Genomic DNA, 16,656 nt, shown 5'->3' on the forward strand with positions numbered 1-16,656 from the left:
TCTTCTTGTCTGCAGGGTTTGGGTTTTGTTTGCTGTTGCTTTTCAAGTGTGTTGAGTTGCAGTGTTAAGTCATTTATTTGTGTTCTTTCCGATTTTTTGATGTAGGTGCTTAGAGCTATAAACTTCCCTCTAAGGACTTCTTTCAGCGTGTCCCAGAGGTTTTGTTGTGTTGTATTGTCCTTTTAATTTAGTTCTAGGAATACTTTTAATTCTTTCTTAATTTCTCCTATGACCCATTCATCATTCAGGAGTGTGTTGTTTAATCTCCATGTGTTCATCTAGTTACTAGGGTTTTTTCCAGTGTTGATTTTACGCTTTATTGCATTGTGGTCTGATAGAATGCATGGAATTAATTCAATCTTTTTGTATTTGTTGAGGTTTGTTTTGTGCCCCAGTATATGGTCAGTTTTGGAGAAAGTTCCTTGGAGCTTTGGTGCTTGCGTGGAATATTTGGTAGATGTCTGTTAGGCCCATTTGATGTATGGTATTGTTTAATTTAGATGTCTCTCTATTAATTCTATGTCCTGTTGACCTATCTAATGGAGGTAATGGGGCATTGAAGTTCCCTACTATTAATGAGTTGGCATTAATCTGGTTCTTAAGGTCCCATAGTACTGATTTTATGAATTTGGGTGCACCAGAGTTTGGTGAATATATGTTCATGATTGTAATATCTTCTTGGTCAATTGTTCCTTTGATCAGAATGAAGTGGCCCTCTTTATCTCTTCTGATTAGTTTTAGTTTAAGTCTATTTTGTCAGATATTAGAATTGCAACACTGCTTTTTTTCTTATTACCATTCGCTTGGTATAATTTTTCCATCCTTTCACCTTAAGGTAGCGCCTGTCCTTGAAAGTGAGATGAGTTCTTGCAGACAACAAGAAGATGGGTTTTGTTTCTTAATCCATTCAACTAGTCTGTGTCTTTCGACTGGGGAGTTCAGTCCATTGATATTTAAAGTTATTAATGAAAGATGTGTGTTGATTCCTGTCGTTTCTATTTCTGTTTACATTCTTGGTATAGCTGTGCATTTCCATAGTTATACCTTCATTAAACTCCTTTCTGTAACCCCTTGGGTATAGTCATTCCTTTCTTCAGCTCTTTGTATTGCTTCAAGAACTCTCTGAAGGTTTGGTTTTGTGGACATGAATTCTTTCAGCCTATTTTTACCATGGAAGATTTTCTTTCACCTTTGACTATAATAGACATTTTAGCTGGGTAAAGTAACCTGAATTGGCATCTGTGGTCATTTTGAACTGGGAATACTTTGGTCCAGGCTCTTCTGTCTTTCATAATTTACACTGAAATATCAGCTCTAATTCTGATGGGTTTTCCTTTGTGTGTGACTTGTTTTTCTTTTGCATCTTTCAGTATTGTCTCTTTGTTCTGTACATTTAGTGTTTTTACTATGATGTGCTGTGGAGAGTTTCTTTTCTGGTCCTGTCTATTAGGTGGTCTATATGCTTCTTGTATTTGTATGGGCATGTCTTTCTTTAATTTTGGGAAATTTTCTTCTATAATCCTGTTGAAGATCTGGTCCATACCATTATCCTGAGATTCTCCTTCCTGTATGCCTATGATTCATAAGTTTGGTCTTTTATGGTGTCACACAATTCCTGCATATTCCATTCTGGTGTTATCTTAACATTTTCATAATCTTTGTTTGAGTGGTCTAATTAGTCCACTTAATTTTCCAGTCTTAATAGTCTGTTTTCCATTTCATTCATCTTATTGATGAGGCTTTCTCCTGTCACTGCTAATTGGCTTACTGAGTGTTTCGCTTCCTTCTTCATTTTCAGCCTGAGCCTTCTTCACTATTTCTCTTTTCTGAATTCATTCAGAAGTTTATCCCTATCTTCTTTCAGTTCTTTGATTTCTTTCTTTGTGTGTTCTTTAAATTCACTGAATTCTTTTATCATGTTTATAATTGTTCTTTTGAGTTCCATGTCCTGCATTATCTCTAGGGGGTTCTCACTGTACTCCTCTAGAGGACCGTTTGTACTTGTGGGGAGATATTATTTTGGTTTTTCATGTTATTTTTTTTCTGTGACTTTGACATGTGGATTTCTTTTGTAGATTCTGGTTCTTGTGTGGGACTCAAGCCTTCCTTTGTTGGGTTTAGGTCTTCTTCTTTTTGTAATCTTTATGTGCCTTTGTGGTTACTTGTTGGGCATGAAAAGCTGGTTGGTCTAGGCTTCAGGTTCTCTCTTTTGATTTTATATTAGAGTGGCCAAATTGCTTTCATCTTGCTGCTCAGCAGTTCCCACAGAGACCCAAGTCAGATGAGGATCAGCTGCTCTCAGGCTTTCTCCTAAGGTCTAGATCCCGCCAGGAAAGATACTGGCCTCAGGAATTTGAGGGCTGGTCTATCCTGGGAGCAGGGCCCAGGAAAGATGCAAAGGGAGGTGGGGGTGAGAAGAGGCTCAAGGGCTCCTGGCAACTACAGGGAGGAATTGGGTTGGTCTGGATGCAAAGGATCAGGAAGCAGTGGAGAGTTTGGGCCAAGTGGTCAGTCCAGAGGTCTGGAGTGTCAAGACAAGAAATGTGCCAGTCCCCCTGCTAGGAGGAGAGATGGGATCGGGGAGCTGGGAGGGTGAATGAGGCTCGAGGAGTCAAGGCGCAGTGGGCATGCAGCCAAACTTACCCAGGCAAGCTGCTGGCTCCAGGAAGCTGTGAGGCTGGGCTGCCCAGAGATGCAAAGGGAAGTGGGGACTAGAGGAAGGAATTGGTTTGGTCTGGATGCAGAAAATCAGGAAGCAGTGGAGAGTTTGGGCCAAGAGGTCAGTCCAGAGGTCTGGGGTGCCAAGACAGGAAATGTGTCAGTACCCCTGCTAGGAGGGGAGATGGGGTGGGGGAGCTGGAAGGGTGAATGAGGCTCTAGGAGTCAAAGCGCAGTGGGTGCAGCAGCCAAACGTCTACAATGGTATTTTCTGTTCAGAATACGACTGACCACTTAGTAACCCCATCTCGCAACCCACTGATGAATCTCAGCCTACAGCTTGACACTACATGCTTTAGATGACTGGCTTCAAACCACAGTGTGAAGTGTGAATTAGACCCACTCTGTAGACAATCTGAGGAGGGTTTAGGAATCTTCATTTTAATAAGCCCCTTAAGAGCTCCTGGTGGGAAGGTCCTTGGAGACATGCTGGCCACTTTTCATACTGGTGGCTGCACTCGAGAACTGCCAGTTGCAGTTCAACTCCAATGTGCTAACTCTTTAAGGACACATAGTCCCTGGGGCTACTAAATAAACTCTAGTGAATCTCTCATGTCTTCCCGGCCACTCCCCAACAGGAGATGTCTATAAAGTCAAGGAACCTGAATGAGGAGCCAGGTGTGACATTGATAGGTTCAGGAGGGCTGGCCAGCTTGGAACAAATGAGGGGCAGGTGACAGGCTGAGAAGAGAATGGTGTCTCACCACTGCAGCCTGGCTGACCTGACTGGTGATTGCCCCTGAAATCTAAACTTTCTGGTCACAGGGAATCCTGCTAAACCTCATGTTGAGGTAACTTTAATAGAAACTAAGGCTCATGAGTAACTTGCCCAAATCACACTGATAGTCAAGTTAGGTCCTAAAATTGAACCTGGACCCTTTGAATTCCATAGTCTATATCTTCAGCCAGTCTGCTATAGTAGATCCATGGTGTGTGAAGGATCAAAGGCTTTCTGTAGACATGAGGCATGAGAAGCTCCCCATGAAAGGTCACTGGTACTGTTGAAGAGCTTATCTCAACTGTGTGGTCTTCTGTTCTTTTCTCTCCCCTGGTCTTGCCTTCTGACCTTCCCTCTCAGTTGTCCCTTATGAGATCACCCTCTACACCAGTGATGTCTTTGCTGCTGGGACTGATGCCAACATCTTCATCATTATCTATGGTTGTGATGCCGTGTGCACCCAGCAGAAGTTCCTGTGCACCAACAAGAGGGAACAGAAGCTGTTCTTTAAGAGGAAGTCTGCTTCCCGCTTCATTGTGGAGGTACCTGGCTCAGTGTGCTTCCATGGAGGGACTGGGTCAGAGCAATCCTTCATCTAGATGGGTTGTGGCTGGTGGGAGATGAGCAGCTTGTCCAGCCTCTGTGGGTCTCCATATGTCCAGTCAGGCAGGAGGGTGATGAAGCTGACCTGGCCTTCCAGAACAAGCCTCAGGAGCAAAGGTGATGATAAATGCCAGGAGTCAGAGGAAATGAGAGGCATGATACCCACAGGGTATCTCCATGCCTGTACCATCCTTATTCATGAGTGCAGTAGGGCTTCCCGGCAGGCTGGAGCCCCTAGGCAGTGCAAATCTTACTACCAGGGGTCACGTTGGACTAGGTGTCCTGCTTGGCTTTCAGGCTATCGCCAGCATGATACAAAACTTGCTGTATATTTCACAGTATCTATCAGGTCTGGGCCAAGAGGTTCTGTTGTCTGATGTTTACTTGTGGACGTGGGTCCCAGGACCTTGGAAATCCCATATACCTCCTTGCAGTGCGAACTCATTGTGCCTACCCTAGATTCTCTTCTGTGTGCTAGCTTGGGCAGGAGACACAACAGAAGGAGAGAGCCCAGATTATGCCTGCAGGGGTCTTGCAGTACAATTGGGGAGCCAAGACCTCCACACAAGATGGAAAGTCTAGTGATCACCATAACCACAGGATTTATCTGTGTTCATTTACTAGACCCTTATAGTAATTCTGTGCTGTGCTTTTCCCTGGGTAAAGAGGAAAAAATTGAGGCACAGCAAAGTTAGTGGCTTCCCCCACAGCACACAGCCGGCATACAGTGGAAACAAAGTCAAAACCCAGGAGAACTGGCATGTTCTCACCCACTGCAGTAGACTCCCAAGTGGGTGGAGCTTGCTACTGGTGTTCAGAGGAGGAAAAGACCTTTGAGGAGATGGCTTAGAGCTGGGCATGAAAGTTTGCATTCTTGGGACAGGGAAGAGAGGCATTCCTGGGAGGGGAACAACATGCCCAGTGGTCCAGAGGTAGAAACAGGCACAGTATGGAGCTTGATATTTGTCCAGGGTGCACAGGAGGAAGAAGATCGGACTTAGGTAGAGGGTAGGAATGAAGCCAGCCTGGGAGAAGAGCCAAGAACCTTGGGAGTCTCAACTCTATAGTAGTGGGGACCAGTGTTGACATTTCCTTACTTTCTAGTAGGAAACAGAGTCTCTAGCATGCCCTTGACCTCAGCTATCTGCTGCCCAGGGACCTTGCTCTTTCCCACCCTCTCCGGGAGCAGTCAACCTTGGTAGGAGGTCTATCACCTCTTCTGAGTATTTAGCAAGGAAAATTTAGGGCTGATTCATTCATCTACACAAAGCAACATCTCTCCACCCAAGATGCATGTGATGCATGAGTCACAGAGCATGATGCTGTCAGTGCCCAAGTTATTCCTCAGCAGGACTTCTGGGGACTTTCGTCAATGAGTCCCCACAAATAGACAATTATAATTTGATAGTTAATTTGCTGCTATTTTTTTTTCTTTCACAATTATCTGGGTCTTGGGGAAGTGTGAAAGCTTGGAAATATATGTAAAGGCTTTTGCCTCCTAGCCTCTATCTCCCCTGCCTGTGTTCCCCACTTCTCTACTTCTCTTTTCTGATGGATCCCCAGGTAAGGGGTTGAGCACTGAAAGGTGAGTCCCTCTCTGTGTGGCCAGTCTTGTGGGGTTGACTGGGAGAAGAATGCTGAGAGCTAGGAGGCCTGAGCACTTCTACCATGCCAGCCCTGTTAAGCACTCAATACATACCAACTCACTGAATCCTTATGACCTTTCCAAGAGGATATTCCAAGAGGCAACAGAACAATCCCATCTCACAGGTAAACACCCAGAGCCAGAAACGTCAGCAATTTGCTAGGTGACATCATGTAGTGGAGCCAGGGTCTATAGTCAGTAGTTCTAGAGCCTTCTTGGCCAGTGCTTTCACCCCATCCTCTAGGAGAATGCCAGGATCCCCTTCTGATGCTCATGTCCTCTGAACCTTTCTGTGAGGCCCACCACTCCTGACTAGTAGTCCTCTGAAGGCCTCCTCACTCTCTAGTGAATCACAACTGGGACATATACTAAGTGGTGAGAAGGCTAAGATTACAGAAATGCCATTGAAGCCAGAGGCCCACACGTCTCAAACCCCAAAGCCATGGGACAGAAAAGGAGAAATAATCCCCTGGGCAGAGGAAGAGGCAGATAACTGTTCATCTCCTGGTCATTTCAGGCAGTGAAGTCATCAGTGGTGATGCTGTGGACCACAGATATCACCTAGGGCATCTGTGCTTCTCAGATAAGAAAGAACAGAATCTGTTAAAAAAAAAAAATGCCCGCTACCCTTATGCCAGCCCGAAAGTACTCATCTTTGTTTAGTGGCTCAGAGCCTCAGAGCTTGTAAGGCCTACAAGGACTGTTGTGGCCATGGATTCTGTCCTCTGATCCAGAGCAGGTGGCAGGCAGTCGGGTGTCAGGGGAGGGAAACGGGATTGTGGCAGCTGCAGCATCCGCAGTAGCGTGGTGCTTGACTGGGCACTTAGAACTAAAGAACAGATAACAAAAAGAACCATGCTGTGATCTTTGACCTAGAGATGACCTCAAGGGGCTCCACCAGTCATGCACCTGCCTTTGGCTGATAAAGACACCATTCCCAACAATTTTCAGATGAGCACCTTGAGTCCTTGGAGAGTGCAGGGCTTGCCTAAGATTACACAGGCCACGGAGACAGAGCCAAGGCTGGAATGGGAAGGATGAGGGTGGAAGGGAGGGAGGGAGGCATCCCCAAGCAGTGTTGATGGCCCCCTTGACTGCCAAGAGCCAGTGGGGTAAAAGCAGGAGGAAGCCCATGCTGGAGGCAGCTCCAGTTTACTCACAGGCCACTTCTGTCAACATCCATGGAAGTTTCATGTTTGGTGAATGACTCAATCACCTACACATCTTTCATCAAGAGCTTTCTGTTCATGCCAGGACCAACTATGCCTTGCGGCACCTGTGAGCTGATGGGGCAGGATCAGCAGTTACTTTCACAGAGGGCTACTGGGAAACTCAAATCTATAGGCACCCCACTGCTCTGCAGTTCCACTTGTTAGCCCTCATGGTAGGAATTCCATGGACCTACCACAAGCTGGGGCATCCAGATGTCGTGACATCTCCTTGCTCTTCTCCTTCTGCTCCAACTTTCTTATCTACTTCTTATCCTGCTATTTCCCAGATTCTTTTATGGACAAGGCAAGGTGGGGATAGATATGGACAGTATCATTTCAGAGGAGAGTGTGACATGTATAAACGGGGGTAGGAGGTTGGGGAGGCACAAGTCTTCAGGGAGTCGGGACTTGAAAGGTATTAGCAGTCAGGAGGGAAGGAGGGAGGGAACTGGTAGACATGTGCTGTGTGAATGGATGGTCCTACCCAGTGTCTGGCCACCTCACTGACTCTTTAGAGGGGCTGTGAAGGGCTGGGAGACTGCCAGTCCTGATGGAGCCTGTCTTCTACACACCAGTCTGAGACTCCAAGTAGGAGAAAGAGATGGCATCTTCACCAGGCCCAGCTCGGGCCTCACTGGGGCATGCACTTAGCAGCTAGCCCTTGTGGCCTCCAATGGAGGAGTGGGCATGATCAAGCCATGGAAGAGATGGGTGGTGTGCCCCCTTTAAAAAAACAAACTCAAAACTTATGACTACAGGAAGTGCTTGAGGGGTAGCTATGCCAAGCTGTGAAAGCCCATCAGGAGAGATCTGACCTTCTTGGGGGAAGTCCAAGGGATTTCCTAAGGAGGTAAGAGGAAGTGATCTTTGAACTAAGACCCGACAATGATACTGGGCAGGCATGATTAAGTAAGAAAGAAGACAAGTGAGGGGCAGGTAGAGCATATGCAAAGGCCCTGTGGGAAGATGTAAAATTTGAGAGACTGGAATTTGGGGGAGCCCAGAAAAGGAATGATGACAGGGAAGGGGGTTAAGGATCAGAGGATTTGAACATGGTCCGCCCAGTAAGCCAGGAGCGTAAGTGGATCAGAATTCCTCTTCTGAGACCCAGTTCATCTCTCAGAGAATGAGTTGCTATGGCATCAAGTAATGGAAGACAGGGGAGGTGTGATTCCCTGTGAAAACTAAGACACTTCCAAAAGCAGTGGGGTGAGCTTAGTGCCAGAGACAGAGCGACTAAGTAGGGCTGGAGAAGGAAGCTTTATCACATGGTGTGCAGAGGCCAGACTCAGCCTGGCTGGTCAGTGGAGACTTCCGGGTAGGGTTACCCTCAGAAGTTCAAAGGAATCCAAGGATGGATGGTCCAAGGAGGCTCAGTGTAGCTGAGGCCTTCTGTTGACATGACGTGCCTTTTCTCCTTTCTGAAGTTAGAAGATGTGGGCGAAATCATTGAAAAAATCCGGATTGGCCATAACAACACTGGCATAAATCCGGGATGGCACTGTTCCCACGTGGACATCCGCAGGCTCCTCCCAGATAAAGATGTGAGTTTCTGATGGGTCTGTCCCACTGTTCCTTCTGCCCTCTTCTAGAACTGGTTCACGGCAGATTTGCTTGCTGGCTATTTCAACCTTCAAAACACATGAACTAGCTCAGGTCCAAGGCAGAATCTTCTAGAGCCTGGTTCAGTCATCAAGGAGAAGAGTTTAGGTAGCTATGTTTCTGCCCCAAGCCCCAAGGCCACATGACCAGTGACCAGCATGTCTTTGCTTCTGCTCAGGGTCAACTCCAAAAGAAAATCCACTCTGAACAACTTGGAAAACATTTTGAAACTGCAAAATTCCTCAACTAGGAAACAGTTGCCAATCATGGAATGAATTTAAAACCACAGACCCCTTTACTCACTAACCCTGAATCTCTAGGACAGGGTTCAGATATTTATTTTTAACCAAGTCTGGAAGCTCAGACTTCATGAGCTAGCTCCTCCTAATGTGGTTGTATGAGCCTTCAAGACTAGGTCTTGTACAGGTAGGCCCCCCAGGGTTTTGTAATGTGAGGCCCCACCATCATCTTTGCCCCGAGTTCTAATGAGTATTAGCAGCTGCATCACTACAGTTGGGAGTTTCCACATTAGAGGCTAATTTTCCTCTTTCCTCCTCACTCCAGGGTACAGAGACCTTGACTTTCCCATGTGATCGATGGCTTGCCACCTCTGAAGATGACAAGAAAACCATCAGAGAACTGGTCCCTTATGACATCTTTACCGAGAAGTACATGAAAGACGGGTCCTTAAGACAAGTGTACAAGGAAGTGGAGGAGCCTCTGGACAGTAAGTATGTGGGGATGTGGCCTTTATCACCACAGGTGACTCCAGGACGACAGCTCCTCCTTGTGGAGCACCTTTCTTGGGCTAGGTTGAGCTTTCTCACACAGGAAGATGGCCTATGTTATCACTAGGCAACTGAGACTTACAGAGATTGCTTGTCCAAGTTGAATATTTCACTGCAAGCTTTGTTCTCAAATCCTTTCTCAGTTCTACAGTATAAGGCATCCAAACAGGCTGTCTACTGCCCAGATTTCCATGTTTCTGGCTTTTTGCCAGTTCAGTTCATTTGGTTACCCATCTGTCTGGTATAGCCCTTCCTGATCTTGCTGGATCCAATTGCTCCAAAAATAATTAAGAAACAGTGTAGGACTGGGGGTATAGCTCAGTGGGAGAGTACTTACCTTGGTTTGCCTGGCACTGCAAAAGGACGAGAGAGAGAGAGAGAGAGAGAGAGAGAGAGAGAGAGAGAGAGACTGGGTGTAGCTTCTGGGTGTCCAAGGTCTTGGGTATGTTTGAGCCAGCCAGTTACCACTACCCATTCTTTGTGGATGTGATTTTGCTCTGCAGGATTTGCATCATTCTCACCACCTACATCTTGTGCTTCTCTTTTGCTCTCAGTGACACCATCGGATTTTTGGCTATCTTCCTACCCATCTAAAAAGTACCGAGTGCTAGGTGCATTTCTTGTTCTTTTCCTCCTCCTCTTGATGTACTATACGTGTGCATAAACACACAAACATGCATCTTTCCATACCACATGGGTAATGACACCTATGTTTTGACTAGGAATAGTATTGTTCATGTTATCCACCTGCTGTTTAGCTCTGAATAAGCTTTAGTTATTTCAAAACTCAATTTCATCTGCAAAAGTTTCTGCCACTGATGATAAAAAGATTCCCATGAGCCTCTTCAGCAGGGCAGTATACCCAGACCATAGAAGCAACAAGAACTTCGAAATCTGGCCCAAATTCATGGTGTTGCCATTTTCAAAAAAACTCAAAACCCAAGATTCCAGTAAAACCCAAGGCCGGGGGTGGGGTGGTGTAGGAGGGAGCAGATTTTTCTGCTAATAAGAGTCGAAAGGTGACAAACTTGTTTTCATTTTTCACCCCTGGAAGTAAAGCAGCAATAATTCCTGCATCCCTTTAATCTGAGCTATGTTGCCCAAGAGCGTGCTTCTCCCCATCCACAGCCCTTTCCCCAAGTTTCCTTGGCTATTTAGTCAGGGGTATGAGTCCCTTTTCTACTTGAACTACAGAGAATATCCTAGACCACTGTCCCTACAGCACTCTTGGGCTATTCGATATAAACCACACACCACAGAACCTGATCGAAGCCTAGTGAGGTTTCTAAAGAAATAATCTCTGGGATAGGAGGGGGAGAATCCTGCAAACCTATGTTGCTCAGCATCCAGAAGCTGAATCAGTTTTCCTAAGTCCCAAAGGACCAGAGAAAGCAGCAGGGGTGGCGTAGGGGTGTTGGAAGGCCATTAGTCACAGAGCATCCCACTCTGGGACAAGGGCTCCTAGAAAAAGTGTTCTAACAGATCCACCCACCTTGTGATGATTTTATGTGTGCAGCAGGACTGAGTGCAGCCAGAAATGGAGGGGATAGTGAGATAAGACAGCTGACTGTTGTGTCTAAGCTGTGACTGGATTCCTAATGTTCCTTCATGTTGGTGTTGGCCCAACAGATTTGGGCAACATTGGCTTTTTAAGCAACAAAGAGACAGTTTAATCTGTTAGCGCAGTACATTGTGTGATGGCTGGTTCTGCACTAAGCTGAGCAGAGCAGGGCAGGGGCAAGTGGGATTGGTCTCAGGCTCCTGCCAACATCAAAGGATGTGCCTCTGACCATCAAGTTTCACAAACCAACAAGGAGATTTGGAGTGCCAGGGGCTGGCGACATAGGGCTATGGGGAGAGGGAAGGTGGAAGTGAGTTTGGAGAAGAAATTGGGTGCAGAGGGGCTGAGTTCCATTTGGATTGTGTGAATTTGTGATGCCGCAGTCTAGTCACAGTGGAGGTGACCACCAGTTGTGGGTCTAAAGTACAGGAGGGACCTGAGCTAGAGATATAAACTTGGGAACTCAAAGACAATAAAGCCAAGCTGTGCAAAATGAGAGTCGAGGGATGTAGGTGGGACATTTAGTGTCCACAGGCTGGGCAGAAGATAGAAACCAAGAAGGTCCTTAAGGAGGAGTGTTCAGACAGGCAGAAAGAGGCATGTTGCTATGGACTCCAGGGGGAAGGAAGAGTACAGAGTACACCAGGAAACATGATGTGTGGTACACATGTCCTTGACCGTAGGTGCAAGCTGCCCATGGTACCTTGATTTGTCAAACTGAGATAGAGGTGGCTGTGGGCCCATTAACAGCGTCTGGTAAGAAAGCCTACCTCAATGTAGGGAATAGAACCTTTTTCTAGGGTCTTATAAGGTCTCCTAGGTTCACAGGAAAGGCCCTCAGTTTAGGCTACCTACCATGTTGCCCTATCATGCACTGCCGTTGTCACTCTGATTCTATACCAACACTCAGGACCATTTCTCAGAGTGACCAGAAACACTACTGCAGGAACCCTACCTCTTCCTGGTTACCCACCACTACACTCAAAGCATCTTCCCTATACTGCTCCCATGTGAACAACCCAGCCAAGTCTTGTGATCCTTGACTTGAAACCCCAAGTCTCCCAGGACAGAGGGATACAGAGAGGGGAACAAAGCCTTCCTAGCACCAATAAAAGCACAAATAATCTCGCTTGTTACAGAGCTGGGAAGCAGTTGTTCTAATCTTCCTTGCTGAACCCACAGCAGCAGAACAAAACCAATAGTCATGCTGATATGTATTGAGCCTTTTCCCAGGGGTCAAAGAGACAAAGGAGAGGGCATCAGCCACTGTGGCTTTAAGTAGAGGAGTTTTCCTGGAGTGCTGGGGCAAAGTGAGGAGTACCAGTGGGCTAAAGAGTAAATAAAAATAAGGAAGGGTGACTAGTCTTTGAAAAATACTGCACATACCCTCAACCCTGTTAGACAGATCAGGATCAACACTAATCAGATGGGAAAGCTTCATATTGTCAGTGTGTTACAAAATAGGAAGATTTAGTGGCCGCAGTGAGGAACCTTAAGGCAGTCTCTTTGGATCTGTATGGGTTGGTAGATTGAAGGACACTCCAAAAACTTTCACCTTGGTTCTCTGAGAGCCTCCTGAGCCCAGATCAGATGGAGGTCTCCCTACTAGAGACTCCATGCAGCACGTAGCCAACCATGCATAGCCAAGCCTGGGAAAGGAGGATGCTGCCGCCTGGGACCTTGTTAAAATTCTTTCTGGGAAAGCAGGTACAACCAACCTTGGGAAGGAGGCATCTAGCTTGCCAGTCAGAGGACAAGTCTATGTAACAGGCCTGGACCAAACCTTCATACACCTACAAGTCCCGCTCCCTAGAGCTAATGTGCTGTTACCATTCTCTTCCCTCTGTCTGTCTGTCCATCCAACCTCATGCCCAGTTGTGCTATACTCGGTGCAGATCTTCACAGGAAATGTTCCTGGAGCAGGGACGGATGCCAAAGTCTACATCACCATCTACGGAGACCTCGGGGATACTGGGGAGCGGTACCTTGGCAAGTCAGAGAACCGTACCAACAAGTTTGAGAGAGGAACGGTAGGAAGGGCATATTGGATTTCTTCCGCCTTTCCCCTCCCTGGGCCCATCGTCCGGCCAGCTCTTCAGGTTGTGAAGCTGTCTTGGAACTGTGGGGTGTCATGCATCCTCCTTTGGACTTTTGCCCTTCCCCTAAAGCATAGACTATCCCCCTTTTGCAGCCAACAAACTCCTCTGGGTTCTGCATATGGGTGGGGTGGAGTAGAAGGTGGATTTCAGCTCCAGGCTCTCTCTACATGGAAATGGCCTTCCCAGGAAGCCAGTTCATTGTAAGTGGTTCATGCAGATGGAGGAGGAGGCTATAGAGAGGTGGAAGCTGGCCCGCCAGAGACTTGATTTTTTGGAGGCCTAACTCTGCCTTCAGCGCCTTGTCTGGTTCAACCTTGCTGACCTCAGTCTCCCTGACTGCAGCATGAAGAATTAGATATGAATTGGCTAAATCATGTTGTATAGAGCCCTGGGTGATACTGGGAAAGAAAAGGGCCCTTTGCTATCATCCCGGTGGACTCACCTTGACCTGGCCTGTCTATTGAGGGTCAAGCATGTTCTCTATTAAACAAAAGATTCTATGGCTATGAAAGCCTTGAAAACCATGTGACCAGTATTTGTGGCTCTTCCACCTCTGATGTGCTGTGATTCACCAAAAGGGCAAATGCATCCAAACTTCCCTTCCCACCAGCTCGCTTCCCCCTACCACTTCAGCTCTCTCCCCTCCCTGTGCCCTTTCTGCCTCGCCCTTCACTTGCCCCTCAGTTCTTTTCCTTCTTCTCTATGTGCCTAAATCTCCCTGAAACCCCACATGCCAGGTGATCTCCAAGGAGAACAGTCAGGGAACTGGCTCCTAGTCTAGCTGTAGTCTGGTTCTTGACCACTTGTTTGTGTCCTGAGTCTGACTCTCAGCCAGCAGGCCCCTTTGTATTGAACCACTTGTACTGATGAGGAGGAGATTAGCCCTGGGACAGTAGCCCTGGGTGTCCTATAAGTGCCAGGCTTGTGGAAGGAGCCCCAGCCTGGCTGCTGGGTCCTGGAAGGCAGGTCTGAGTGGTCCCATTTACTTACCCATCATCTAGATAGATACCATCTGCCTTTAACTTCAACTTCCTGCTTCCAAAGTGGGAATAGTAAGAAAATTGCCAATTCAGCCTCTGAACCGAGAAAGAGATAGAAGCATACTGCCTACCACAGGAAGATCATTATACCCTCACACTCCCATGCCCTCATACACACACTTATACTCACATAAACACTCACACATACTCACACACTTACATACATGTATATACTCACACACACTTATGCTCATACATAAACACTTATATACGCTGTCACACATTCACACTCACATTCTCTCACACTTACACACACACACTCACACACTCACATGAAGTGCCAGTACCCAGTGGCTCCCCATGCTGGCCATTCTTATGGCATTGTTAAGTGCTCCCCTGACCACACCTGGATGCCTGCTGTTGGCACCTGGTAAACATACTGGTATAACAGCAGTGTGCCACATGCACCTGATAGACTTTTGTTCATAACAGAGTCTGGAAAAGAATATGTGCTCAATAAATATGTGTTTAGAGATAAGTGAATAAAAATATAAATAATAATGATGTGATCGGCTTTCTAGGTCCAGATTCAGCTCTGTCTCTCAGCAACTGCTACATCTTAAGTCTGCTCATCCTTCATCACTGTCTCCTCCTGTTTTTTGTTGTTGTTTTGAATTTTTGTTTTTTTTTTTCATTTTATTTTGTTAGGGGTTTTGAGACAGGGTCTCACTCTGTAGTCCAAACTAACTCAGAACTCATGACAGTCCTCCTGCCTCAGCTTCCCAAGTACTGGGATTACAGACGTGAGCCACCATGCCCAGCTCTTCTGGTTTTAGTGCCCCACAAAGAGAGATGAAGCTACCTCTGGCTCACTTACTATTTGCGTGATCTTAAGTTCACTGCTGAGCATCTTAAAGTTTCTATTTCTCTAGCCACTTGCTCTGGGAGCCAGGACACACTCATTCTTCACACCACCCTCCTTTTCTATCATCGCCCTCTTCCTGCCCACATTCAATCAGCTGCCTCATCCCAGAGAGCCTCCCCACAAGTATCCTCAGATCAGCTGAGTCAGCTCAGTTACCATTCAGCCCTCCTCGTCTGCCTCTGTATCAAACTCACCTGCTCTCCGCAACCCTAGACCCCATCAACTCATCCAGTCAACCCATCCAACGCCAATAGAGCCACTCCCTTGCTTCAAGTATTCAAGGATATCACCTAAATCTACCACGGTTATTTGCAGACTTTCGGGACTCGCCCTGCATAGCCCACCTAGAATGTTCCCAGCAGACCACTGAGTACATTTCCCAAAGTGCCCCCACTTTCTCCTGCCTCTGTACCTTCCCACATATTTTCTCTGCATGCATGTCTGCGCTCCGTAGATTCTACATGCAGTGGTGCTGCTCTATGGTTTCCCTTTTTTACATAAAAGGCAGGGTACTGTATAAATACTGTGCATCTGTGCTTTTGTCATTCAACGGGATTCCATGGAAATCTTTCAGTGCCAAGAGTATTCAAGTGGGTATGAGGCTGACTCTTCTTGGTAACCATCATACACATCCACTCCACAGGGAAGGCCGTGGAGTTCCTCAGCTGTTCCCCAAGGGGTGAGACCCCCCAGTGACTTCTGATTTCCCATGGTAAAAGCCCTGCTGCATGCATCCTTGTATACATATTAAGATCTTCCTTTAAAACAGAGGCAAGGAATGGCATTGCTGTGTCTTGGGGTATGCTCAGTTTCACTCTAATGAAGGTAGTCAGTTTCTGGTGCTTCTGATTAATAGAACTGGGCTAAGAACCCCTCATCTATCACTGTCACGGCCTTCAGGTCTCTTCCGACTCATACTGGTCTTTGGATGCTTCCTTCCAAATACCCACAGACTCATCTCAAAAGAAACCTGGGCAAAGGCAGTTTTCTCCAAGGAGTTGAACACATGAGTGGACTGTATAATGGGGCTGGTGAGGAAGTGAACCTTGAACTTGGACATTAAACATTGATCTTATGGTTTGGGGTCTAAAGAGGACCCTCAGCCCCCACCATCTAGGAAGGTCTTCTTGGCCCAATAATTTAGGAGGATAGGATTGGAGGGGGTGGAAGCAGGGTATTCCCCCATCCAAGTCCCCATACCTGGACTCCCCAGGCCGACACCTTCATCATTGAGGCTGCAGACCTGGGTGTCATCTACAAGATCAAGCTCCGCCATGACAACACCAAGTGGTGTGCAGACTGGTATGTGGAGAAGGTGGAGATATGGAATGACACCAACGAGGATGAGTTCCTGTTTCTGTGTGGGCGCTGGCTATCCCTGAAGAAGGAGGATGGGCGGCTGGAGAGGCTGTTTTATGAGAAGGTACCGTGAGAGGCACTGGGACCTCGCTGCAGGCGTGGCCTGTTTTCATCTTTATGCCCAGGGAAGATCCTCGGAGTAGATGGTGCCAGAGCTGTAATGGGCCCAGGGTTGTGGTTTTCTTACAGGAATACACTGGAGACCGCAGCAGCAACTGCAGCAGCCCTGCTGACTTCTGGGAGATAGCCTTGAGTTCCAAGATGGCTGATGTGGACATCAACACAGTAACAGGGCCCATGGCTGACTATGTTCAGGACGGCCCAGGTAGGCAGAGCAGGGAGCTCTTCAGAGGACGAATAGCCACAGGGAAATGGCTTTAAGCTATGAGTTGTCTACTGAGTGCGTCTACTACTTATATTTACAGTTTTCCCATGTACAGCAGCCCT

At 47.0% G+C, this 16,656-nt stretch overlaps 1 protein-coding gene across 1 annotated transcript in view; it reads left to right on the forward strand.

Annotated features, from left to right (window-relative positions):
- Nucleotides 1–16,656, forward strand: part of Loxhd1 (lipoxygenase homology domains 1) — a gene marked incomplete in the record, with an annotated part of 174,362 nt that overhangs the window by 113,154 nt on the left and 44,552 nt on the right. The window contains 6 exon segments of the mRNA XM_017796306.1: nucleotides 3,797–3,978; nucleotides 8,323–8,439; nucleotides 9,062–9,224; nucleotides 12,722–12,876; nucleotides 16,064–16,273; nucleotides 16,399–16,534. Of these exon segments, the coding sequence (XP_017651795.1) occupies nucleotides 3,797–3,978; nucleotides 8,323–8,439; nucleotides 9,062–9,224; nucleotides 12,722–12,876; nucleotides 16,064–16,273; nucleotides 16,399–16,534 (963 nt within the window).

Source organism: Nannospalax galili, unplaced genomic scaffold, assembly GCF_000622305.1.
Source record: "Nannospalax galili isolate Female #2095 unplaced genomic scaffold, S.galili_v1.0 scaffold169, whole genome shotgun sequence".
In the NCBI taxonomy this organism is placed as follows: Eukaryota; Metazoa; Chordata; class Mammalia; order Rodentia; family Spalacidae; genus Nannospalax; species Nannospalax galili.